General features: G+C 37.1%; 2 protein-coding genes across 3 annotated transcripts in view; both read left to right on the top strand.

Moving 5' to 3' along the window:
* Nucleotides 1–192: 192 nt before the first annotated feature.
* On the top strand, nucleotides 193–8,792 carry egr3 (early growth response 3). 2 transcript variants are annotated; one of them, XM_055049251.1, is made up of 3 exons: nucleotides 193–769; nucleotides 3,335–3,624; nucleotides 3,817–8,792. In XM_055049251.1, exons 1-3 carry the CDS (start codon nucleotides 616–618, stop codon nucleotides 4,411–4,413), a joined length of 1,041 nt encoding a protein of 346 aa, XP_054905226.1. In that variant the 5' UTR covers nucleotides 193–615; the 3' UTR covers nucleotides 4,414–8,792. The 2 variants fall into 2 exon arrangements, with proteins under 2 accessions (XP_054905226.1, XP_054905225.1); XM_055049250.1 differs by having other exon boundaries at nucleotides 194–769; nucleotides 3,335–8,792.
* A 188-nt stretch (nucleotides 8,793–8,980) lies between these two features.
* Nucleotides 8,981–27,728, top strand: part of bin3 (bridging integrator 3) — a 32,846-nt gene continuing 14,098 nt past the window's right edge. Inside the window, exons 1-5 of the mRNA XM_055049231.1 lie at nucleotides 8,981–9,089; nucleotides 15,501–15,549; nucleotides 18,443–18,483; nucleotides 21,379–21,440; nucleotides 24,195–24,331. Coding sequence (XP_054905206.1) covers nucleotides 9,082–9,089; nucleotides 15,501–15,549; nucleotides 18,443–18,483; nucleotides 21,379–21,440; nucleotides 24,195–24,331 — 297 coding nt within the window. The 5' untranslated portion in view covers nucleotides 8,981–9,081. The remainder of the gene's footprint in view (nucleotides 9,090–15,500; nucleotides 15,550–18,442; nucleotides 18,484–21,378; nucleotides 21,441–24,194; nucleotides 24,332–27,728) is intronic.

Below are 27,728 nucleotides of genomic sequence, written 5' to 3'. Positions count from 1 at the left end.
CGAGATTACGTGCTGCCATTATTTATTTTTATAACTCTATTTTTTTTTTTTTTTTTTTTACAAGGCCGGGGAAAGCAATGGAAGAAGGACGCAGCTGGGTGCGCTATCTCGATTTCTGTAAACTTAGATATCTTTTGCCTCCACTATAGTTTCCACTGACTGACGCGCGGAGAGCCTGCTGATGGGCGCCCATGTCCATATATGGTCATCTACGTCACAGAAATGTTCCATCCCCCTATTTAATACGGGTAGACTGGAGTCCCCTGTCCAGCTCCAATAGAGCACGCAGAGCGGCTCCTCTTGTTCAAGCAACACCGCCATCCTCTCCTCTTCCTCCTCCTCCTCCTCCTCCTTCTTCATTGATCCACTGGCTTCAAATTCCCCCACAAGCAGCCCGTCAGCCTCCACAGTGATCAGATTAGTCACAATAGGCTGCCAGCGCTCAGAGGGGAGACGACCGGCGCCGCGCGTCCTTCGCGGGATACTTTGGATAGCTACAGCTCCGGGATCCATCCTGCGCCCGCCTCGCCCGAGCCGCACCTGTGCGCTTCTCCGTGCGCCCACCTGGATACCCGCGCGCTGTCCTCTGTAGATGTCGGACTGAACAGAACTGCTATGACAGGGAAACTAGCGGACAAGATCCCTCTTACCATGAGCAGTTTAATAAACACGATCCCCGACAGTCTCTACCCGGAGGAGGACATCCCCACCTCTATGAACATTTTCACCAGCACGGAGTCCATAAACCACTATTCACAGATGAACACAGGTAAGTTTCTTTATTTCTTTTTTCCCCCCTCGAATTTACTAAGCTCTGTTTAAAAAAAAATGAAGCTCAAAGTGCGATGAGCGGCGGACGGCAACAGTTGTCTCCGGGCTTGGAGCACCTGTTTGCGCTCCCGCTCTGTTGCGCACAAAGGCAGATTCCTTCAGGAGCCCCTCACTCCAGAGAGGTCAGGTGTGTGAAGCAACTCGCGTACCCGCTGAAAACGCAGACGCGGCGTGTGACCGTTTCTGGTTTTGTTTATTTTTTATTTTTTTCATTTTGTTGTTGTTATCGTTTGAATGTTTTGAGTCAGTCTGCCGTTGCCGAAGCGTCAGAAAACGCAAAACGAACACAACTCGTTTCACAACTAAGTACGCGGCGATTAATAATTATAAATAATAATAATAATACAAGTTTTAAAAAAATATAATAAATCTGGGAGGGAAAAACTGTCGCGTTGTGATTTCATTTCTCACAATCTGAGAAATGTTTTTGATTTGTTTTGTTTTGGGGTTTTTTTACATGGAAAAGGTTTTTGTCGATTAGGAAACAGATTGATTCCTCTGAATGAAGTCGGTTAAGTGTGTCACTGTGGTTAGTCCGTGGTGTCTCAGATTTGATATCTACTAGTAAAGGGGAGGGGGAGAGGGGGGTCAGCTACTTAAAACAATGACTTTCATTCACAACTCTATTAACACTGTTTTAGTAGGCGTGTGTGGGAGCATCCTATGTGAAAACACGCTCAAAGCGCATGGCCCGTGCGCCACCTTATATTTAAGAAATTAGAACAGCGGGCATTATCAATTGCACTCGCTGACTTCAATATTTATTTATTTATTTTAAATAAAACGGTTTTTATACGTCTGTTTGTTTTAATTCTTTCCATTCTTTCAGATGACGGGTCTGATGACACGCTGTGCAGCCTGGTAATATTACAAGAAACCCAGGGGTTAAAGCTTTTAAATGAGAGGATAATGCCGAGAAAAATACAAAACCTCTTTCATTTTCTGCCCGTCATTCTTTCACTTTAGCGACTTTCACTCGCGGGGTTTATTAACCAGGAGTTCTCACGGCCATAAAACGGTGAAAACACGCGCAGTTGTGTTTACTAAGACGCAACCCTCCTTGGTTTATCACAGATGTGTGTTTGAATTAAGCACGCGCCAGGTGTTTAAAAAAAACAACTAATTTTAGGCTCAATGTCATTTAAATTCAGGTCAATCAGGTCCTGCATAAGCCCTGTGCATTTTTATTTATTCATGCAGTAAAATATAATTATCTGCTTTATCATTGGCTGTAATTCAGCAAAGGACAGGAGAGATATCAGAGTGTTTCTGTTAAAATTGTTTGTTAATTCTTGTTTAAAGTTTACACCATACAGTGTGAAAATGCTTACTTGTGACTACTTATTTAGTGTAAAATATAGATTAAACACTAAAAGCAGGTGTGTCTTCTCGAAGAAAAGAGTACTGACCTTATTTTGTGCCTAAAATTTTGTCATTTTCAGCACTGGTTAAAATTGAAAAAAAGAAGAAAAAAAAACCCTATAAATTTCATGATGAAACAATCTCCGAAGATTTACTTTATTAATTTAAAATCCACAAATAATAAAATGATCCCTGTTTTTTTGCACAGGTCAAATATTTTCTGAAAACATTTTTGTATCGTCTTATTGCTGCATGATTTTAACAGCCAAATTTCAGTGGTTTGTAATTGTTGAGAGCAAACATGTCCATATGGATCCCTGCAGATGGTAATAGGTATTCATTTTAAATTCTTATTGTGAAAGAATTATGGTTACACTGCAACACATTTGCCTTTTTGAGCACAACCGTGCTACAAATTCGTCGCTATTGATAGGTGTGCAATTGTTTTTCATAGCATCTTTGATAAAAAAAAAAGAAAAAGACAGAAAATGAGCACGAGTGTGTGTGAGTGTGTGTGAGTGCGTGTGTGTGTGTGTGTGTGCGTAAATGCGATCTTATGACAATAACAGGAGAAACATACATAGAGGTAACACTGAAATCTCCGTACAGATGTTCCTTTTTTTTTTTTTTGTTTTGCAAATGTGTCTCAAATTCCTGAGCATTCTGGATTTGGCGTCTGCCCTCATAATCCTCCCTGCTGTTAAGACATCAAATCTTGCCATTCCTCTTTGGCTGTCCTCCTGAGGGACACAATGACTGGATCACAGGGGGTGTTTAGGTCTTGATTTATGAGAGCTTGTGGGATCTGCAAGAGAGAGAGACACCACTCTCTCAGAGGCAGCACTCAAGTCACTTAACTTCCAGGTCTGACAGGGCTCACGTTTCTTCGTGAACTGTATGGGATTTTTTTGTGATTATTCTTTTATCTTTTGTCACCATTTGAAAAATATGCAACAAGGCTTTATTTTGGGACCAACCAAGAACTGCTAGAAAAAGTTCATTTGGCAAAATAATGTTAACTATCTAAACTTTTTTTCCCCCTCAGCTTTCTTCTTAGATGACTGCATTTCAAATTCATGTTTTTAGAAACCAGGAGGATCTTTTGCTCATCTTCTGTGTTTTTTAATCTTCTTTCATCTAGATAATATCATGGATCTAGGCATGGGAAGCGAGAAGACAAGCTCAGACATACAGTATGGATCCAGCTTCCAGTCCAACCGCAGTGGGCAGACTGTCACGTATCTGGGGAAGTTTGCCTTTGACACTCCTCCTTCAGGTGGCATCGGTGGCTCTGGCTGGTGCCCAGACAACAACATCATAAGCCTCGTCAGCGCGGGCATTTTGGGGGTCTCTCCATCACCCGGCACAGTAACGACGCAGACGCCGTCCTCTGCATCAAACATGGGTGGACAATCGTCAGACATGGAGCAGGTATATGGTCCTCCGCTACCTGCCTATTCCACGTGCAGTGACCTGTACCAGGATCAGGTCTCCTTCCACCACAGCCCCGCCACCAGCACGGCTCTCGCCTACCCTGGAAATGAATACCACTCAACGTCCAAAGCCCCCATGGATGGCAGCCTTTTTTCCATGATCCCTGACTACAACCTCTTTCATCATCAGGGAGAAGTTGGCGTCATGGAGCACAAACCCTTCCAGACCATGGACCCTATCAGAGTCAACCCTCCGCCAATCACGCCGCTGGAGACCATCAGAGCGTTCAAAGACAAGCAGCAAATCCACCCGGGTTTCATTGGCGGGCAGCAGCATCCGCCCCAGCACCATCCGCCGCCTCAGACTCTCACCCTCAAACCCATCCGTCCCAGGAAGTACCCCAACCGTCCCAGCAAAACTCCTGTCCATGAACGGCCACACGCCTGTCCTGCAGAGAACTGTGACAGACGCTTCTCGCGCTCAGACGAGCTCACGCGTCACCTCCGCATCCACACAGGTCACAAGCCCTTCCAGTGCAGAATATGCATGAGGTCCTTCAGCCGGAGCGACCACCTCACCACACACATCCGCACGCACACGGGTGAGAAACCCTTCTCCTGCGAGTTTTGTGGACGCAAATTTGCCAGGAGTGACGAGCGAAAGAGACATGCAAAGGTTCACCTGAAACAGAAGGACAAGAAGCAGGCAGACAAGAGCAGCGGGGCGGCTGGGAGCCACAGCACACCGCCTGGCTCCTGCGGGGGACCAGCGGTGGGAGCGTCATGACCATCACTACATGCACATGGACTAGACCCTAGCCAGAGATTATACAGAGACTTGGGAAGTACAGATCACATTCACTATGAAATAAATAGGTGATTCTCTTCTTCTTTGTTTACACTCTGGCTCTTTTCAGTTCCTTCTATTTTGAGATGGACGTCTTTAGTTTAAGTTAGAGGGGAAGGGCTGCTTTCCTCTTGTCTTTTAAAAGCAATTCAGAGCCTCAGCTACTGTAACATAGTGTATACACAGATATGGGCACTTCAGCACATTCAGCCACAGAGGTCTTTGTGTATTACTAGGTTCTGAGGTGGATGTGTCATTTTTACAGAAACTGTTTTCATTGAAAGAAAGTCAGAATGCATGAGAGAGACTGAAAAAAGGAGCTCGGTGAGAAGATGCATTGTCTGGGATGTATGCATTAATTTCATTAGGCTGTTTAAAAGTGCAATTGGTTATATTTGTGTATCATCATGATTCTCTTAATGGTGGCCTGTGACTGTATTTTTTTTTGTTGTTATTTTTGTTCAAGTGTAGTGTGTTTTTTTTTTTTATCTTTGAATGTTTCTTTTGTTTAGCTGTTTTATAATTATTATTTTTAAAGAATGTGCCAAATGTATTGCAGTGATGCAGCCAACATTGTTCCTTATATTTGTTCCTGACATTTGCCAAACCCAGGAGTGGCATCAGCTTAGCACAGCTGTGGACACAAAAGATCCGATTCCACACACCAGATTTAGACGAATCTGCACAGTTTGTTTGAATCCAGGTTATTCCAGAATAGGTCACATGAAGCAAAACCCAATGTCTTGTCCTGTTATGTGCAGAAACATGTCTGCAGCAACTGATGCCTTTGCCAATGCTTATTTATTTTTAGTCACTGTGAGACACCCTGTGTGTTGTTTTTCTCCTTTTTAAAACATGGTTTGACGTTGTGTTACCAAATGTACTTTCTGTTGCTCTTTCTTTTTATATATATACATATATATAAAAATGCTCAATGATACTTTTAATTTTACATGACTTCTGCAATATGCAATTGAGTACACAGACATATGCCACTCACACGCAGATTAAATCAACTAAGAGCATCATTGTAGACAGAATGAACTATTTAATTAATAAGCAGTGGATTTCCAATGAGACGTTAAAGAGAAGATGAATATGGGCCTTGGCATCTCTTCTCATTTTGTAAAGCTTAAACAACCAAAAGATGAGCAGAAAACGGAAAGAGACATAATCAAAAAAATTAATGTTTACATATTTTTAATTCAGAGACTGGACTGCAAATGTACGTATCCTTCTTTTTGTACAGTATACAAATATGTATGCAGGTAGCTAAAGTAGAAGTTTCACTTTTGTACTGAAATGTCAAATGCACCGCAGTTCAGTTTTAAATTGTGCATAAAAGTGCATTCCTTCATGCACACTGTGTAAATACAAACGTCTGCATTAACAAGAACTCTCAATTGACTGAATGCTTGTGCAAAAAGTGTCCTAAGACTTTCAGTAAAATATAATATTTTACTAATATTTATAAAATTGTCAAAATGTTGTAGATCCCTGCAGTATAGTGCCAGATATAGTCCGATCTTCCACTGGAAAAAAAAAAAAAAACAAAACAAAAAAAAACCCTCAGAAAGACAAAAAACAAAAGGATGGTACCATCTGTATGCTTAACAAGGGAGACCAGTTAAAAACAGCACTAATGTGTTCTTTGAATAAACTGCTTTTTTATTTTGTGTATCTCCATTAAAGAAATATTGGTTATTTTAATTACCACAGCCTCTCAGCAGTATAAAAACACTGGTTATTTGTAAGACATTTTCCTAAATGACTGAACCTATTCATAAACAAAATACATTAGGGATCATGCAAATAATTCTCACTAATGACTCCTCACTTACTTTACTCATTCTTAAACTGAAAGAAAAGGGTACTTCTTTTGTCTTTTAGCAAAACATTTTGTGTGAGCTATCAGTGACTTCACTTGGATCCAAGGGTTTAATTCCGTTAATTATTACAACAGAAGCATATTGGATTTAAGAAAATGAGTTAGTTTTACAGGAAAGACAATTTGCCTTACTTTCACTGAGTTTAAACACTTAAGATTGTTTTACAGGCTTAGTGACAGACATAAAAATGCATATTTATGCAATTCAGAGATTGTTTCACACTAGCAATTGGTCAAATCAATTTTAAAAATTCTGACAACTATAAATAAGGAAGGCAGGAGATGCTGTGATACACATGTTTGACAAGCAGCAAAGGAATCACAATAAAAGAAAAATTGATTGGACTAACTCTGTCAAACAAGAAGCATTCCTTTAAAGTCTGAATCTTAAACTATATTTTCAAATTTCAAAGAAAACGAGTTTTATCATTTTTTTATTCATTATTTGATTGTTTTTTAACATATTTCTTAATATCATTTGTTGTACTTTTTGACGAAAGAAAATTGCTTAAAAAACAAACACTATACCCATCAGCACACACAACGACTGGGCTAAAGGAGTTTAGGAACTGACTAATGCAAAGGTCAAAGGAAAAGTGCAGACAAACAGTGCCACAGAGAACCCAGTGCATGCCGTTACGAGCTCTGAAGGCCATCCTTTCTTTTTCCCAAAACACTTTTCAGTGCTCTGCTTCCTGGCAAGTATCCACTGATTTTCCAATTAATTTGGCCTCAGAGTTTGTTATTTTCTAAATTCATCTACATGGTTAAATGAACAGTCCTGCTTGCACTTGTATGAAAAGTTTAAAAGTTCGGACTGCCCACAGCTGTAAATCAATATTTGTGCAGCATGGAAACCTATAGTTCCACTGCATTGGTTGGACATTGACAAAATAAAGTTTCTCCTCCAGCAACTGAAAAATAAAAACTGACAAACTAACACAATTCTACCAAATAGTTTGACAACTATTTCTCCAAAATAAAATTGTCATGGATCAGGTTGTATCTGACAACAGACAATAACCACATAGTGATCAGAAGACAAAGAATAGACACAACATAAAAGACAATAACAAAACAAAAGCCTGTCATTAATGCCAGAGTTATTTGATGTTATGAGTACAGACTGAAGATCATTTAGACCTTATTTTACTAAAAAAATCTTTCTATTATGTAAGAGAGCATTATGTTTCTGTTGCTTTGTGTTAATGATAAAAAGGTAGGCAAGGATAACAGCAAAAATATATCAACATCCAAATGAAGACATGTAATTACAAGTCCAGAAACAATATTTAATCAACCCCACTCTGTCTGTTACACTTTGTTTTGTATGTGTTTTTGTAAATTTTGTAACATTTATATTATCCCTCCACAACTTGCTTTCTCAATAGGTTGGCTACTACAACTGTCTTCTGTATGCCTATTATTGTAATATGAGGAGGCCATGAGAATCCATGAAATAACTTAAACTCAAAACAAACAAATTTGAGTGTAATTTCTTTCCACTAATACTTCATTATATTATGAGCTTAATACTCTGCTGGCCAAAAGTAGGTGGCTGAAAGGTTTTCAGCTCCACGATGAGTTTGTGCCAACATCAACAGCCATCATTGCGCTGAACTGGGTTGCAAGGTTGGATGATCAAAAACAAAACATGACAATAACTCCAAAAGGAGCAACAAATAAACGTAACCCCTGTGTCCTTGTGGCTGAAGGCAACTTTGTGCTGATATTTGTGCATTAATGTTTGATACGGATTTTGTGAAATTGGCCCAGTGTCAGGCACTGAGCTTTGCCTCACATACAGCTAAAACTGACAAAAAAAAAAGAAAAAAAAAAACAACTATCACGATTTCAATAACATGTAGATAATATTATAGCAACTCATGTCAACTTATGGACTGCAGGGTGGCGTCAGGGATTCAACAGTGAAGCTGGTGTTAAAACGGAATCGATGCTCACTGTTTTCTGTTGTGCTGTGTTTCCTTTCATTACCAAAATATCCTTAGGTTTGCATGTGCACGGAAAGTGCCACCCACACTTTCTGGTGGTGGCACTCCCTTTAAAAATAAAAAATAAAAAAATTATGCATGAAAAAAGTCACATGGGGAAAAAGGAACAAACCTAACAACAATGCTAGATGGATTACTGGAAACACATTGGGATAACTGTTCTGTTAGCTTTTTTTTTTTTTTTTTTTTTTTTAAAGAAAAGGGGTCTTGTTCAAAGTGTTGTGGATGTCTTTTGCCTATTTAATGTCTTATTACCTTATAATAAGGTCATTTTATGAGGAGCTGAATATTTAAATTAATTTTACTATATCTTTGTGATAGGGAGATGTGCTCCCCTGTTTACTGGCACTTCAGTTTGTTGTATTGCAAATGTTTTGTTATTTCTATGTAAGTACTTGAATAAAGAAATATATAACTTGCCTCGCGCTTTCCTGGTTCTCCACGTTACAAACACAAACATTTAAAAGGACGCCATAAACAAACCATTTGATAACAAAACAACTATTTCATGAGTTAGTATATTCAATACCTATGACATTTGCTTTGCTCTGTTCATTACATGTAAGAAAAAAAAAAACTTAGAGGAAACTGAAGCTTGTCGGCTGAAGTAACTTCCTGTTGAACGGCTCGCCAGTGAAGTGACGGAAAGCGATGTTTCTGAGGAGATAACAATATTAACCAGGCACAGCGGAATAAAAGTCACTCAAAATGAACTGGTATGTATCCCCGCTGTGTTTTAGACTTGTTTTTTCTGAATAAAGTGTAAGTCGAGTCATTTTCCCCCCCGCAATTACCGAGGAGCGAATAATCGCCTGGGGCTCCGGCTACTTCCTGGAAGGGCTAACCAAACTACACTAGCAACGGAGTTAGCTGTAGCATTTGAACTCCGTGACTCACAAATATAACCTTTTCTGGTGGGGTTTATTCTTGTTCATTTGACCCAAGGTAGTCTAAAGCACATAAAACACTCGTTTATGATAGGATAGTTTCTAGCAGTATTTAGTGTCATCAACTTGGAGTGATTCTTCAGTAAGTGTACACCTAGCTATTGCTACAGTGTTTCTTAGCTAACAGTTCCATACTGGTAACTTTGTTCTTGACAACGAATCATATGAATATATAAACAATCTCCAAGATAGCTGAAGGTGCGTCTGCTGGTGCCGTCTAGTTTTCGGATATTTAAAGAACTGTCCCAAAGAGAACGTGCTTGTGTCGTAGCTAGTGGTCAGGGCAGCAGGATCGGTTCTGTTCCATTCTGGTTCTCGGAACCAGTTTTAGAGGTTCCCTGGTTCAGCATTCCTGAATTACATTGAGTAGCCAATGACACACAGATGAGATAATTAGAGCATTTGACTTAAGTTAAATCAAATGCCAAATTTGACTTAACCTTATGCCAAATTACATACCACATTAGAGTAAATACAGTGTTTTCCCCCTTTCCTGATTTATTATTGTTTTTGCTTCTATGGCATACTTAAGTGTTTCAAAACATCAAACCAATTTAAATGTCAGCCACGGACAACACAACTAACACTAAGTACGGTTTTTAAATGGAGGTGTTTATTAAGAAGGTCAGGGGTGCAATCCAAGTTTCACACCACTGGTGTGAGTGACATAATACTTTAAAATAGAAGACATTCTTCTCATTCTTAGAATATGTATTACAGTAGGAACATTTTATGCAGAGGTTATTATTTAACAATTTATTATTTAACAATTTGTTATCATTTTTCCACATCGGGATTATCATGATTAGTTGTAGCTGTAATAGTAGCAATATTTTTTATAATTTCAACAATATGTCACCAATCAAAATGTCTTCTATATTAAAGTATTATGTCAGGGATACATTACAGTCTAACTCCTTAACAAACAATTCACCCAACATTGTGACAGTTATTTTATGACTAGAGAGCAAACTGTAATTGTGTTTATGCTACTTAAAGTTTAAAGTGCTTTATACCTGGATAAGGTTGTTACTATGAAGTGTGCTGCATTGATGCTATGAATAGTGATGTACATAATAGAGCTGTTGTAAAATATTTAAGAAATCGAGTAATGTACCGATTATTCTTATGATTAATCAAGTAATCAGATAAAATAAAAAGATAAAATAAAGCATTGGGAAATCTAACATAACAGCAGTGTTACTATAGGCTATCAGTCCAATTTTTCACATTTGAGCTTCCTGAACAATAACTTTTCTGTAGTTTACAAAATCAACCTATAACAACAATAGCTCACTTTCTAAGTTTACCTGAAGGAAAGTAATATAAAAATCTGAAATTCTGTTCAATTTAATAATGAGGCAGGCTCACAAATACGCTTCTAAAAAATGCCTGTACTCTGGCTTTTGGTTTATGTATACATCTCCAGTCAGTTTAACAGATGAACTCTCACTTTGCCCAAACATTTGTAGCTTTGTTTGCATGTTAGCGACGGGTTTTGACAGCTCTGTTCGTCACACACAGAAACATCTACCAGCTATATACCGTCACGATGTGCTCTGCCACCCATTCGTTGTGACCGAAATGATATGAAATAAATTTTACGGTTTGTCCCCACTTACATTAATCATCTAATGCGCAGCCGCCCGCCGTGTTCAGTCTATCCACTCACTTGTATAAATGCACCTTAAGCTCTCTTCCCCCCCATTCACTCTGAACACCGGCCACCAGTTAGCAGCTCCGTGAAGATAAAAGTTGTCATCCTCAATGCATCGCGCCAGTTATTTTAAGGATGGCTATTGGTCTCCCAAAGAAACGATACAAACCTGGATCAATCTTTGAAATAGGACCAAATTTGAAAGTTGGACATTGTGCTGCTAGCTCTTAGCGTTCATCAACAACTCTAAAGCGGAAGTGACAGCTTTGCGCAGCACAAATAATCAAGCAGCCACACGATGCACTTAAAAGTAAAACATAATTTAACAAAGCTGCAAGGCCCTGATTTAATAATCAGGGTACTTGAATCATTTGAAGAATCGATACAGTTCTATTTAATACAACAGTGTAGGTTCTGTATAGGTCTATCTCTGCCAGTTCCTGATCGTATGGCCCTCAGTGTAAAAGTTTCTATACGTCTCTGAACTCAATCTATGTAAATGGAAATGGATTGTTTGAACAAATTGAATTGAACAAATTGAGCTTGGCAATGTTACACTTCCTTTGGTTTGTGTTATTCACTCTTCATTATTCGTGAATGCTGTGCAAGAGGAAACAAAGAGAAACAAACCTTTTTCTATACAATTGTGACGTATATTCATAAGAACTAACATTTCAGTGTTGTACACATTCTTGGTGTCATGCCGTCATTCAATTCGACCAAACAGTAATGACTGGCAAGCAGGATTTTGCCATCATGTGCTGCCAACCAGAAGGTCAAGAGTGGACAGCTCTGTCACTGAAAGGAGCCCTTTATTGTCACTGCTGACTGATGCATTCCAGCATGGCCTGCACACTAGGGTTTATGACGCAAGAGGTTTGACTTTGGGGTCATCATCAAAACAATTCCACTTCCCAACATCTTCAACCAGCCCTCTGTGCTCCATGGAATATCTAAGGTCAAATGATGCCGTATCTCTCTAATGGTGTACACATTTGCAGTTTTAGTGAGAAGCCATTGGGTTTTCCAGTTAGTACATAATGTGTCCCCAATAAAGAAGACTGTTACGTCTTTGTTCTTGCCTACGTGCTTACGTGATGGAGGTGACGTGTATCCTATTACAGCAGATATCAGATACCTCTTTAATTGGATGTTGGTTAACTTGATGTTGAAAATGAATCAAAGCAACATTTATAGCCTCTTTTATGCGCCTGAAAAAAAGCTGCACAAAATATTACCAGTAACATCGAATGTTAGAGTTTTTAAGTTCTCATGATTGCTGAATATTTATTTCCATTTATTCTTGTTCATATAAGCTAACTGATGGTTGAGACGAAATGGCTACCTTGGTTCAAAGTATACCCCTTCTTATAATCAATTGACAGTTAAAACCCTGTTCACACAATGCTAATAAAAACTCTGGGCTTTTGATTTTATAGTTTTTATAGTTTTTAGATTTAATAGATGTGATTTTTATTTTTTGCAAGAATAAAAAAATGTTGCATATATGCTTTTAATAAAAGTAACCATATCATATTACATATTTTTCTTTCAATTGCATAAATACAGGGAAAGTTACGGTAGATTTTTTTACTCAAGGTTGTCGTACTGTCATACTGGTACTGATAATCTTCCACTGGGCCATGACTAAACCTGTTACCATAATTTAGTAGCAATACATTCAGAATATTGCTGAGAGTGGATATGTGACTGATTGAAATAATTAAAAACACAATAGTTACAACAGCGATAATAACAATAATTTCAGTTAGTTATAATTTGCATACTTCCTAACACTGCTTTGAAAAACTGATAAAAACTGCGATAATAACTTTGATTTTAAGCTAAAATACAGTTACTCCTCTGGCCAACAATTTGTTTAATTTAAAATGAGGATTTCAGAATATTGTGGATATATCAGAAGTGCAATATCAGTATCATTATTACTCTTGGCTAATATACTCCAAGTGTTGTGAAGTTGCATTTTTCATTCTAATGGACAGATTCTCACAGCTGAAGATACTGGACACAAACAGTGTTGTCCAAAATGGTAAAGGTCAGAGAGTGCAGGAATCACAGCTGGGAAAATGGGGATATATTGCACCTGATATCGTCATCGCAGCTTTTACCAATATAATTGCTGTTGCAACACTTTCTACTATTGGGTAGCCCTACTCAAAATATTCCTGTGTTAAACTCTGTTGTGGCTTTTTCTGTGTCAGTTGTTCTTGGTTCACAAGACCAGATTCACAAATGTTTCTCAATGTGGGAGGAAATATTGTTGTGTGAGTGAGCTTTACAAATGATCAGCAGAGTCTGCAATCCTTTTTATCACATTCTTTCTGTTTGCTCTTTTCATTTTCAAAGCACACGCCACTCTTTCTTTTCCACATCTCACAAACAGATTGAGTTCCTGTCTTTCTTTCTTTTCTTTTTAAGAATCTCTTACAATCTTAACCTACAACATTTTTAGGTAAAACTAAAATTCCATGTCATCTTTGTGATCAGACTAATGCTAAAAGCAAGACATTTATTGTTTTACAGTGCATTGATAGAGAGCTTAAATGGATGTTTGCAGTTTTCCCATTTAATTCTTCTAAACAGTTCAAATGCAGTCTTGGAGTTGGATTTTTGCAATAAGTACTTTTAGATACAAAACTCATCCAGCAGGAAAATATTTTAGTTTGTTTTTGTAGAACCATAAAATTTTCTTTCTTGATCTGTAAAATTATTATTGTTTCTTTATCAATTAGGAATTTCTGTGTAAGACATAGGAACTAGGAATAAAATTATTCTCTCTCACACGCAGGTCATTGTTCCAAATATCTTCAAAATATAAAACAGAAAAGCATTACTTTAATTCACTTTTGTCATATTTCGTAGCTATTAGAGTTAAATATACATGTAGATACCGACTACAAGTCATCGTTGAAACTAAAAGGTTGACAAAGTTCTCATGATTCATGAAGATGTGACGTGCATGTGGCGTAACTTGCACTTGTAGGTACCTAAACTCATGGTTATTATTAGAATCTGTATGTAGCAATGGTTGAACTCGATCAATGGGATTCCCAAATGGCAGTTTAGCTTCATCTCTTACATTGGGAAAACTTATTGCAACATAGGAAGTGAACGTGGGAGGTTGATGTCACCGCTAGTTTCGGGAGAACACCACTTGGTCCCCAGCCAGGCAGCGTTAACACTCAATCCCATCTCTGCCAAATTATGTCGCTGTTGTGTTCAGGAATGCCCTACAAATCTAACAGACGGCTACGCTAACATGACACTGTTGTATATCTTTCAGGTAATCAGAAAAAGGTGAGTCATACAAAAATGTAGCTTTCAAGAGTTGTTTCCACATTGGCTCACGCAAGCTAGAGTAACAGCAAGTGAGCCTTCTTTCCTTCAAATAAAACAAAAACATGTTTATAGTGAAATGACATATATTAGTTTAAATCGTAACTAAAAACAAGAGGACTACAAATAAAATCCAATGGGACCATAAAATAAACAATGTCCTCATAGTTGAAGCACTAGTGACATCAGCATGCTGTTTTGGCTGCATAAATTCTGCTTTTGTTTGACCAAGTTGACCTTTATAATTTGACAAAATCTGTCTTCAAAAAGCTCTTTCTCACACAGAAGCGTATTTGGATTGCACAACGAGGCCTTGCATCACACCCTCACTTTTCCACCTCATTAGTCTACACACCTTTCTTCTGACGCAGCTGCTGCCTCTCCCTGCCTGTCACCAGCTATTGGCCATCATTTAGTGTAGATTTTTAGACCATTAGGCACATCAGTGAAGGTGTGCAAAGATCTTTGTACGTAAAATGTGTTTTTATGTTTCCCTTTTTTGTGAGCTTCAATAACACTGCCTGCCACCATCTAATTAAGGCAAAGGACAGAGTTTTGAACTGTGGGTTAACAATAGTATTTTTACCAAGACCGGTTCCATTTCTTTTCGTTTCATCAAACACGTCCCAAGGATCTATTTGTGGTTCAATACTTGTATATAAGATGTTTCACTTTATTATGAAAATCGCATGCTTGATATAATTTGTGCAAAAACACTAAATCTTGTGCCGTTTCTTGGTGCTAATTGCCACTATCTTTTTGAGTAGCAGCTCGTTGATTCCTGCCTGACATTCAGGAGAAGGCATAATACCCAAATACACAATAAGCATCTGTGTTTGATTGCCAGCTGGGGTCATCATACAGCGCAACCACACAGAGAAGAGGGTACAACCACTTCTGTTGAGTGATATCCGTTTGCTGTGGAAGCCAGATGTGATCAGCGATGACATGAAGTTAATGTACATGGCACTGACTGCTTGTTTGAGAAGAACAGATTAACAGCCTCCTTCTGTCTGCGTTAAGGAATCCTCAGACCAGTGCTGACCCCTGCTCAGACATCATGTCGCTGATGACAATCTTAGCATTCAATGATCTCACCTTTTTGGTGGTCATTTTCCACTTGCTTGTGTCTGTCACCTCTCATTGCTTTTTTTGTGTCATTCCAGGATGCCCTTCAAGATTGGACAGCCGAAAAAACAGATTGTCTCTAAAACTGTAAGTCTAAAGCAAACATTTAACTGCTGCAGTGGTGTTATTTGTCTGTTTAGGTATTTTTTATTTTTATTTTCTCTAATTTAAAAAAAAAAAACATCACGCAGATATTGTCACATTAGAGGAATTTTTGGAGAGCAGTTTGTCAAAGCCATGTCAGGGGGACAGAGTTGATTACCTTGAAGTTGCACTGAGTGGGTGTTCCCCTTAGTAGCAAACCACTTCCACTGTAATGGGTCTGTGGCCCAGCAGTCCCTGTAAGACTGGGTTTCCAACTTCCTGTGCCATTCAAGGTAAAAACCATGGAGTGGGTTACACGCAGCCCCGTCAGATGATCCACTTGTGACATTGTGTGAACTATTTCCTGTATTGTTTTTGCCCCTGTGTTTAAATTCAGAAACCCACAAAACCTCAAGACAGGAAGCCATTATGTTTGTGTAACTTGTTTGACATGTTTCAAAGTGGTGATGGACAAGCCAACCAAATGCCTAATTAAAGCCAATTTGCATTTCTGTGTAAGTTAACTCAGTATGTCCTTCTACAACAATCCTGTCTGGTTTTGGCACTCGAGTGTGACTAGAAATAAAAATAAAATCTGTAATAGCAACTAGAAATTTTTCGGATGACCATCTAAGTAATATTTAAAGAGAAATTATAAAACAAAATAAAATAGACAAGTAACTGTCCTTTTTTAAATCTTAATTCACAGGTTCAATAATGTTTGAAGGTAGATCCAAGATTCAGGTTGTCACCATTGCTAATGACAGATTTAAAAAAAATTTAATTTAACATTTTTTATAAAATATAAATCGAGATGCCTAATTTTCAATTAAGTTGTCTTTTCCCGGGCGTGTCTAATGCTCCTTAATGGGGGTAAAAACAGCCACAATACCAGTTTAAAATGAGTTTATAATTAAATCTAAATTGCAGTAACACCGTTTGAATGCCATACATAAATGCATTAATTGTTCTATAATTTCTATAGGACAGTCATAGAGTCAGGGTACACCATACTTGGTTCCGGTTTGCGTAGCATCTAGAGAACCGTCTAAAATTATGCAACAACTGGAGTGCAGAAGCTAAAAACAACTAGTATTATTAATGAAGGAGATGAGTGTCTAAATGGACAAACTTTTCTGTATTCAGACACATTTGTCCGTAAATGCAACTAATCCCAAAAAAAGTTTTGATTATGTAATGCAAAGTAGCAAAATCTTAAAAACTCGCATATGTGCGGATTATCATCAAAACTGTCCAGATCAATTGATTTTTAGCTGCTTGATAAATAAATCTTTTTTTTTTTCCTAGCACAGTTAAAGTAGACCACCAGTATACGTGATATTAACTTTTTTCTTTCTTCTGTTCTTAAAATTCCTGCCAAACTTCTTCCTATTGTATTATTTGGTTATTAAATGCAGCTGACTGGAAGACCTCTATATGTGAAAATTTGTCAACATTAATGTTTTTAGTGGACACATTTGTATGAATATAGTTTCAGCTGTTTTTCTCCAAACCACTACAGGTGCAAAGAAGTCCCTGGCTGTAGTCTGCAGCACTACTAGTGTGTTTGTGTGTGTGTGTGTGCATATGCTGCATACCACTTTGTCTTCAGTCATTGTTCCATTCAAAACAACCAAGGCAGATAAAGCGTCTGCCTCACTATTAAATAAGCTGGGTTATATAAGCTTTCAAAAGTGGTTTTAAAGTATTCATGTACTTTAATTTAGCCGGAAAAATAGCAGTTTGGACACTCTATCTAGCTTTATTGAAAACCACAGTAACACAAGTACCATGCATGACCATATGATGAGAGCATGGCTTAAGGGCCTGTCACTTCTGTCTGATGAGCAGACAGAAGTGACAATGAACTGCAAGTTTTTTAAAGCCGCTGAATGCCAGTGTCAGAATCAGATCTGGTATCCGTCCGCTACATTCTCCAGTGAATAAATGTTTCAGGTTTCAGTTTTAGTTTGCTTGATAAACACTGCCTGTATGTGTTAGTGTTCAGACTTTGCTCAGCCGACCACTTCAATTTTAATTCCATCGGTTTTAATCGCTTATTCTTTTAATGTTAAATTTACATCTTAATAAATTAAACAAACTGGTAAACAATAAATACAGGTAAAAAGAAATCATTGGCAGGTTGCATGTAATTTGATGCTTTAGTTTTTTCTTTCTTTCTTTTAAAGAATTACTGACCTAAGGTCATTGTTTGCTTATATCCCTTTTGGTCTCATCATATTAAACATTCTGAATTTTCACTCAGGGATATTAGTCATTGATCATTGATGAAAAAAATGTGTAAACTTTTTATTTTGTGGCACACAGTAAATGCTAAACAATTAAAAAGTAATCCAAAATAAGACAGTCTTTGGGTCTAATCAATTGTTTGAAAGATTGAGAACAGTTGAGAAAAAAATGTTTAGTCAGCCATAGTATGTTACAAGTCAACTTTGTATCGCTTGTATGTATCGCTTGTACTTTATTGGAAAGAAAAAAAAACAAACCGAACGCACAGTTTAGTGGCTCCTCAGTATGTACTAATACTTACAAGATCATCACATAATGATCTTCTTGACAGTATCACTACTCTCCATTATTTCACTGCACCCACTTTCCAACACTAGCATCACATGCACACTGCAGTTTGGTTCTCTAAAAACCTCTTTCACTAAATTAAAAGCGTCACATTCAAGAAATTAATTTAAACCTGTTCCTTTTCTATGTATTTGCACCTGGCATGACAATGAACCACACCCAGATCAAAAGTCTTATAATCTGTTGTAGATTCATTGATACTTATCACATTGAATCTGTCCTATTGGTTTAATTAATTTTTGATACTATTATAATCTTTTTTCCATCTTAAGTTGACTGCCTGTTATTTCTTTTTTAGGTTGAAAGAGACTTTGAGCGCGAATATGAAAAGCTCCAGAAGTAAGTTTGCTTATACAAGCATTATCAATAGAGAAAATTATTGATATTTTATGTGTAGCATTTTTATCCAATTGAATTGTATCATTCTAGTATTACTTTTATTAATAGTATTATATGCGTGATTATATAATTAATAATGTTTTGTTAATCATTATGAAAAAGTATTAAGGGAAAGTTTGTGAAACAAATTTTTTGTGTCATTGCTTTGGTGTAAGGTGGTTTCTTGCTCATCAAATCTGTCTCCTTTATATTTTTATTACTGTTATTTCTGTATCAATATTTTCATTGTATTGTCAAGTTTGTAAGCATTGCAAAACCAGTCAGATTTGACTGGTTTAGTGTTGTATACGTGATGATGTACAAAGGTCTCTTTGATAATTTTGCATAGTTTTAAAAACTGATCATTTGTTAGAAGTCGCTATTTCAGTGTGTTTATGAAACTAAAGAGACAGAAATATGTAACACTTAAAATCTCAAGATCACTGCATGTTGAAACTCCCAGAGGGCCATGAAAAGTGAGTGGGAGCACAGCTTTCCATTCAGGTTTTGTTGAGTAGGAGGGCCCTTTATCAGGAAGGTGTGGTACCAATAAACCTTATAGATGAGTCAGAGCAGCGGGCATGTGCAGACATTTAGGTTCTCCACCCTAGAGATCCATATCAACACATCATGGTACATCAAGCAAACACTTTCAGACATTTATCTCATCTGCATTTTGGCAAGCCAGGCCTGACTTGTGCAACTTTTGTTATCAAATAATTTTTTTTTAGCTTTTTTGATAATTATATTTTATTGGTATTTGTGTTCTGACATTTTTAGTAATTTTATACAATAAGTTTTATTTTATAATGATTTGCTGTAAACAGACAAATCAGCAAACCACTTGTTGAGGACATATGTAGAATTGTATATGTAGGCACACATAAAGTAAATTAGATCAACTGTAGTATAACACAGGAACAATAGGTTGTGAACTTGACCTTTAATTTAGTATTTTAAATTCAAAATGTCTTGTTTTTGTTTACAGCCTGACATACGGCATATATCGATGTATAAATCACATCCAGTCTGTTGCAGCAGTACCTTATTTCAGGAAATATTGACAGCAAGGCTTTAAACAAAAGGCCACTCTCATCATAAGAGGCTCCAAAGATAACATTCCTCTGTCCCAAGCTATGTTGAGTGAGAGTTTAACTCCACCCACCGACTGGCTAAGAAATGATGATGACAATAACCACCCAATCTCAAACAGAACAATAGATAGAATTAAAATAAATACTTAAAATAAATCTGACATGCATTTCCAAATGTTCTGGAATCTCTACTACATCGACACCACCCAGGGCATGAATGCTTTAAAAAGTGTTTGTGTGATTCCAGTCTTTTAATAAGTGCATTTTTATAAATATTGTGGCTGCACAGGCCTACCATGGGCTCATTGGTGCAAAGAGTATCAGCATAACCAGTAGGTCACCCTGGTTATGCTGATAACCAGGATGATGATTCGCACCTTCTGGAAAGAGAGTCAAGGCTTTCACCTGGCAGTCATCCAGAAAGGCTCACTGTCACCGAGTAGAGAGGACAGCAGTGTTGTGGAGACGTTGTAATGGAGGAGGTGGTAGTAGAAGACAAAATTGTGAGTGTATGGACTCTGGCTTTAGTTTTATTAGATGAAATTTTCTGTTTTTCTTCTTCGGATTTAATAAAGTTGGATGCTTAAAGTTGTTGTATTTAAACAAATATATGATGAAAGCAGTATTTCCTAATGTTTATTGCAATGTCAGTAGCAATTTTCTTCTGGCAGGTAGAGCTCAAATACTTGTAACTTATTAGTTGCTTGGGAAGATTTCCCATGGTTTCTTGTTTTAATGCTGCTTGGTTGTACATTCAGATGTTCTCAACAGGTGGCTAATCCCAGTTAAACATTCACACAGGGCTGGAGTCGTTTTCTTTTTTAATTTTTTAATTTTGTAATTTTATTCATTGTTTGTCTGCTAAGGTTATTTTTCTCTGATATAAAAACTTGTTTGATAGTCTGAGAGCACTTAAGTGTGACAACAAAGCAAATATAGAAGAAATCTATCATCAGTCAAACACCTTCACACAACACTGAAAATAAACATCTGTAAATAAATAATTAACAAATTGTAATAATTTTATAGTTTTTTTTTAATCATTTGTGATTATATGAAGCACCTGTCAATGTGTTGATTTACCTTTCTATGTAATTATCCACGAGCTGCTGGATATTTGAAGCTCTAAAATAATTTTCTCTGTTTTTAAGATCCAATTTCTCAAAGTTTTTGCATCTTTTCTTATGTTGTTCCACCAGAAATCCAACATTTTAAGGTAGCAGTTATGGCGTTTTTCATTTTTATGATATAGTCCTATAAAAAGATGGAAGGACTGATGGAATTGAGCCCCTACATCATTGCATTTTTGTCAAATCAAGAGAGGTGATATGATAGTTGTCTCTTGGGAGATCCTAAACCCTCTTTTTGCCTTAATTGATATAATGAATGGTATGTGTTTTCATTCTCACTAGTCTGGTAATTGCCTTTTTTAACAGCATCAGTGTAATATGTGGAGTGGAATGATTGAAGATGTTAATGTTTTAGAGCAGAAATGTAGTTTACTGTGCTAAAAAGATTCCCTGTACTGGTAATTAGCCAACAGATTTTATGTGGAGGCAATGAAATGTTTAATTTTTTTCTCGAACTATATTTTGTTTTAAATTAGTTTAATTTTCTCTGTTTTGTCTGTTTTGATTTATACATGAACAAATGAAAAATAACTTATTTTCAACATAGATTTTTTTTTCTGCACACTTGGTCCCAGATATTATTTTTTATTGCAGTAGAAGATCTGATAAATGTTCTCCTTCTTGTCCAACAGGCTTGAGGATCAGACAAAGAAGCTTCACAAAGACATGAAGAAAAGTACAGAGGCTGATTTAGGTGTGTTCTGGTAAAATACTTATCTTTAGAGTTTCCATTCAGATTCATCCACTTGTTAGCCAACATACTGGATGTTACTTAGCAGGTTTTACCAGAATCATAACGTTCAAGTGGTTATTTATTCATTATTTTTTTAATTTTTTTTCTGTGGTGTGCTAATGACGTGACAAATAAAACAAAAGGCGCTTTCGTCTAAGTCTTCCTTTTCACTTCGACAATCTTCTACAATCTTGCTGCCATTGTATTTCATCTTACATTTAGTGCACTTTTCAGTTATGGCTTTGATTTGTGCGTTGTCTTTGCAATCATTTCTTTTTGCACTTGTCTGCAACAGCAACCATGTTTACTCAACATGTATTTGTTTTTTTAGTTGGTTTTGGATTTGTGTGTTTGTAAAGTAGCAGTAGAAATGGCCTGTGGTAAGAAGTCGGTTGTGGGGGCGGCGTAGCAGGAACGGATAGAGGAGCAAGAACCTCCTTCATTTCCTCTCCTTTGTGCTCTGGAATATGGATGTTTGCATCATCAAAGTGTCATAGCTGTCAGGGCCTCATTATTGTTAATGGATTCCATGTGCTGCTCAGGTCCCATCTCCAGCAACTGTTAACCCAGCAAAGAACCGGACCTGCCCTGAATGTCAGCGCTGTAATAAACAGATGACTGTTGGTTATGTTAGCCATTCTTTCTGTAGTCAAAGGTAGCGATAGTCTGAGCTTTGTTCACACATATATAATCAGGGGAAATGTTAGGGTTACAAAGGATTAGTTAAGCGGCAATGCTAAATTGAGTTTCAGAAGTACTCATGCCACTCACATGTTCATGATTTGTCACATTGCATCCTCAGATTTCAATAGCTGCTCTGATTAATGCTCTTCTTCCGTGGCCTTGTAACTCCAGTAAAATACATTGAAACCTGTGATAGTAATCTGGCAGAGTTTGATCTGGCATGATTTTTTTTTGTAAATGTCCAGTTTATTCCAATGAATCCCTACCTGCAGCCTGGCAGGGTTAACCTGGTTATGGAGCAGGTCTGAGGCCTCCACTTATTTTTTATGGACACACTCAAACTCTGCTGACCTGGTCTACAGCCAGTAGTTCTTGTTACAGCAACCTCTGTGAATTCAGACTACCATTGCCAACTGCAGTCCTATGTGGTTGTGTCTGAGTCTGCCCATGGCGCAAGTGACTCAGTATAGAGAGGGGTAAATAAACATGGAGGATTGCCAAAATGGAGACCTGGCCACCCAGCTAGAAGGGAAAATCACAGGGCAGTGACAGTTGCGTGGCTATGACTAAGTTTTAACAGAAAAATGTTTACCTCAAGCACCTTGTGTGAGCTGTTTCATTTTTTTTCCATTTTGACATTTTATATATTAAAAAAAATATTAATAATTTACCCAAGTTCTCCTCAAGCCACTTTTTGAATTGACTCTTCTATAATCTCAATTGGACAACCCAGTGAATGATTAGTTGATGTTATCGGTGAATTATTCATTATTATAATCATCCGGGCGAAAATGCGACAAGCATAAAGCTAGTTTCAGGTCTTCTTTTCATCTTGTTACCCCTGTGCACATTTATCATAACAGCACCAAACAGCTACCAAACCAGTTTTAGCATTTATTTGTATTACCTTCTCCATTTCCGAGCCAGAGAGGAAAAAAGTGCTTTTCTCAGCAGCAGTAAATAGTCTCATGGAGACAATCAAATAAAAACATTACAAATGCTTCATTGTAATAGTAAAACTCCTTGTTTAATTATTAATCTACCTAATTTAGGATAAAAAAAATACAATACAAAGTTACGTTTATTAAAAAGTTGAATGAGCAGTGGATAACATTAGCTCACCATCACTTTATCTCCTCATTTTGATATCACCCTTCATGTAGGCTAATGCGTTGCATCGCTGCATATTGCATCGCTGCATATTGCATCGCTGCATATTGCATCGCTGATATCGCAGATATTTTCCATGCACAACAATTTCAGTATCAGCTCTTAAGCGCTGTTGGTCTTTCATTATCACCAGAAGTTATCAGAACAACCAGCTTTATTGCTTAAATCAGACATTGGGATTAATAATTAATTCACATACTCCATGTTGTTAAAATCTGTCCTAATCAATTAAAATTGAGACATTAGGACACCTGTTTGCAGATATAATGAAATGGGATTTGTTTTTGTAAACTGTCTCCCTGCACTTTGATTTTCTCCAAAAACTGAAAATATGACAGTGGGAGGATGAAACATTCAGTCCAAGAGACATTTATAGTGATGTGGTAATCTGGCTCCATGCTGGTTCTTTGGCTTTGGAAAATCAAACTGGTTATTTTTATGTAACCAGTAAAGAACTGACTAAATAGTCCTGGTTTTCAGCACTGGAGTGAGCCTCTTTGGTAGAAAAGAGAAAAACCCTAAAAGAAGCCCTAATCTGAAATGTGCTCTGTGTCTTCACAAAGTGCCATGTGTGCAGATTAACAGTAAATTTTGTTGTGAAGAAACATGGCAAAGATTCTTGGGGAACTGGTGAATATTCAAAACGGCAGGCAGCCCTGCCAACCTCTGATTTTTTTTATATTTTATTTTTACAATGGGGGGCAGCATTGTTGCCATCTTTCTTTTGCTTTCACTGAAGCCTTTAGATACCCTCCCACATACAGGATTCATACAGTGAAAAAAACACTTAAAGCCTTTTTGACACAGTTATTTGGCAATATTTTAACAGTGTTCTCTGTCTTGTGTTTGTATGGCTGTCAGCCATGTCTAAAGCAGCAGTGAAGATCTCTGCAGATCTGCTGAGCAACCCGCTGTGTGAGCAGGACCAGGCCTTTCTCGACTCCATGACTGCTTTAGACACAGCCATGAAAAGGATGGATGCATTTAACCAGGAAAAGGTGAGATTCATTCCTACTAAATTTTTCTGTTTTACAGTTTTTGTCGGCTTTGCCTTAGTATTCACTATTAAAATGACAGTTTTATCAGGTGTAGTATTTTTGTTAGACATACATAAGTGAAAACTGGACAGCATTCTGTTAAATTTATATGTTTTTATATTTATCTATATTATGTAGCCTGTGGACTAAAAACTGTTTTTCTTTTATGTTTTTTTTTCTTTTAAAAGTATCTATTGTATTGTGCTTTAAAAGCTCAAGGTGCTGGTTATCAGCTGCGAGACTGATTTTTGTGACTCACTGGTGTCCAAAATAACCCAACAACAATGGTGGGGCTTTGTCTAGAGAAGAAAACCTGCCACAAAACTCATAGTAGTTATTTACTGCCTATATATTACTTCATGTCTTCTTCATATTTATATGTCATCAATTAAAAATTGATTAAAATTATGAGCGCGTTAATTACAGGGTCTATAATTAATTGATTGCATTTTCATCAAAAATTGTTGACAAAATAATCAACATTTTCAATAGAAAATCCCCTTTTAGCTACTGAATTGTTGGAATAAATAGATATTGGAGATCACCAAACAACGTTATTTGTTTTTAATCTGTTGTGGGTGTGCATAGCTATCACACCCATTAAGCTTTCAAGTGTTTTTGGAACCCATGATCATTCATGGAAATTCTTTTAAAAAATTAAATACTTCTTTAGAAATGCAGTCTATGAATGCTGACATCAACGTTAAGGACGTCTGTGCTTGTTTCAACATGTTGTGCATTGAGTTGGTGCTTTTAGGCTTGAATAGCTTTGGTTACAGGTTAACAACTAATATGTAAATAGTCTCTTCCAGCGTCCCATCATATTGTTTTCTTTGAAACAAATATTAAACCCCAAAGTGTCAAGAGAAGTGACTTTGTCGACCATCGCTGTTCGCGAACATCAAATTTGTAGTTTATACCACAACATCTTTGTTTTTAAACATTTTAAACGTCTTCTATAATGTCCAAGTTTTCTGAAAAACTGACTTTTGAGTTTTTATTTGCTGTAAGCCATAATCATAATAAAAATGTATAACCCTTTACAGAATTTGCAGAACTGGAAAATATACAGCTAATCTGAGATTGATAGATAACTTTCCACTGCATATAGTAGTCTTGGTTGCCCTGCCACAATTTTATTTCCATTGACCTCTTCTGTATATTTGCCCGGTGTTCTCCAGTTTGTGATTATAATCATTGCCACAGGTACTTATAATGTGAATCGTTGTAGCAGTGCATGTGTGCATCCTTAAGGCAGTTCTCTCTGAAGGGTAGACACTTAAACAGCAAACAATACAGGGTGGAGAAGGGGAGTTCATGGAAAGGTATTTACTTTTTTTTTTTTTTTTAAAGCTTACTTTCTTGACTCATTGCCCAGCCAGAAGGTGTTCAGGGCTTTTCACATTTGATATCTTAAAATATTTCCTTTTGCTTCCATATTTTACTGTCAGCCAGAATGATTTCATACTGCAATGATAAACCACAGGGAGAAAATAATTATTTTTGCAGTAGTAGATAATATAACTCTTGCTAGAAACCATTATGTAACATTACAAAAATCACAGTCCCATATCTCACCTGGAAATGTACACATTTGCTTTTGAGGGCATGGTATATTTTTGGTGTCTTTCTTAAATCAAATCAATGATAACATATTAGGGGAAAACAAATCAGTGCAACAAAGCAAACACTTTTTCAGAGTTTGCTCTTGACATTAAAAGTCTTAAAAATGTATGTATTAAATACTTTGGGTTAAGAATGCCTTACAAATGTCAACTTCATTTTTGTATCAAAGTGCTACAAAACATTGTTAGGCAACCAGTTGCTGTGCAGCAGAGATTAGACACAGCTAAGAGTAAAAAAGTAATGCGTCATCAAAAGAGTAAAACCACACTGTTAATTGATAGGATTAGATGAAACTTAGAATAAAACTGATTGTAAAACTCTATAAAATACACTAAAGCACATAAAGGTACAAACAAAACAAAAAAGGACATATTAAATCAATATTAGCAAGGGCTCCATCACTGCCGTTTGGCTCTTTGAACATTTAAAAGCATCTTTTTGCCTGAGTGGACTGATCTAAACCAAACCTGATTAGTGTAAAAAGTGCTGTCTGGATTTTTACATGAAGTGGGTTGTGGTTCTGGTTGAGGCCTCTAGGTGTTGTTATATCTTGATAAATCTAACCGATGCAGAGCAACAACATTGCAGGAAGGGATTTATCAGCACACATTGAATCCTCTGTGTGAACCAGCCAATGAAGCTGCCTTATAGTTATTTGTTGTACAGTGTTACTCTTGTTATGTTATCCAATACCATCTTTCGTCTGTTATTCGTTGACAGAGTTGTATTTATTTTTCTTAAGACAGATAAGTTAAATAAATTGTTTAGTTAATAATTTCACATGGGCCTTAAATTAAAATGTTAAAAAGCTTCATTTAAGTCTCCTGTAACCAGGAATTGCATCACAAAGTTAAGTAATGTGATTTAACTTTTGTATGTAATCCAGTATTTTTGTTAAGATGTCAGGATTTTGTTTGTTGTTATTTGTCTGGTCCACATAAATAGAATGTGTCTTCAGTGTCACATTGGAAGTTTTTCCCCCCACTGAATATACAACTTGTAGAAATTAAGCTTGGCCACAAGCACAAGGCTATTATTCTGAGGCTGTCACTTTTGTCCCCAACCTTGCTGCTTCAGCTTTACCATACCAGTCTTTCAGACAGCCCATAGTCACACTTCATCAAATTTTACTGGAGCCATTTTGAGTGACTAGACAAAGTAAAATGTAGGTTGGACAGTGTGGTTTGTGATCTGGGGTGCGAATGTCTCAGTACTCGATTTGGTAGAGAGCCCTGGAGGTCACTCCTGCTTGGACCGTGTTCAAAACACAAAGCTTATTTTTTATTTTTCAATGAAAATAAGGAGAAATGTCTTTTTTTTCTTTCTGCATTTCTTCTACCATTAATTTGAAACTGCAAACTGATGCTCACTTATTATAGTTTTTTTTTTTGTTATTAAAACACACAAGTGAAAAGCATTTTCAGCATCAGGACATTATGTTGATGACACAGTTGCATTATTGTATTTTTTGCTCTTTGAGTCTGAACAAGTGAAAATCTATTGGGGTTCTGTTCCAGATTTGGACCCAAACTGCTCGTCTATCCTTTTAAATATTGGCTCGAACTGAGCTAAAGGCAAAATAGTGATTGTGAGAACTTTCTGGTCAGTCCAAGAGTGTGCATCACCTCTAGGTTTGCAAGGTGTTTATAATCCAGCGCCGCTCTCCAGAACACCACTCTGACTTCTCCCTTCAAGCTGGCGGTTGGTTCTGACGGCACAAACGGCAAACCTT

The sequence above is a fragment of the Poeciliopsis prolifica genome, unplaced genomic scaffold (genome assembly GCF_027474105.1).
Source record: "Poeciliopsis prolifica strain line A6 unplaced genomic scaffold, Auburn_PproV2 SCAFFOLD028, whole genome shotgun sequence".
NCBI lineage: Eukaryota > Metazoa > Chordata > Actinopteri > Cyprinodontiformes > Poeciliidae > Poeciliopsis > Poeciliopsis prolifica.
The sequence above is the reverse complement of the archived record's forward strand: the minus strand, read 5'-3'. Positions and strand labels throughout refer to the sequence as shown.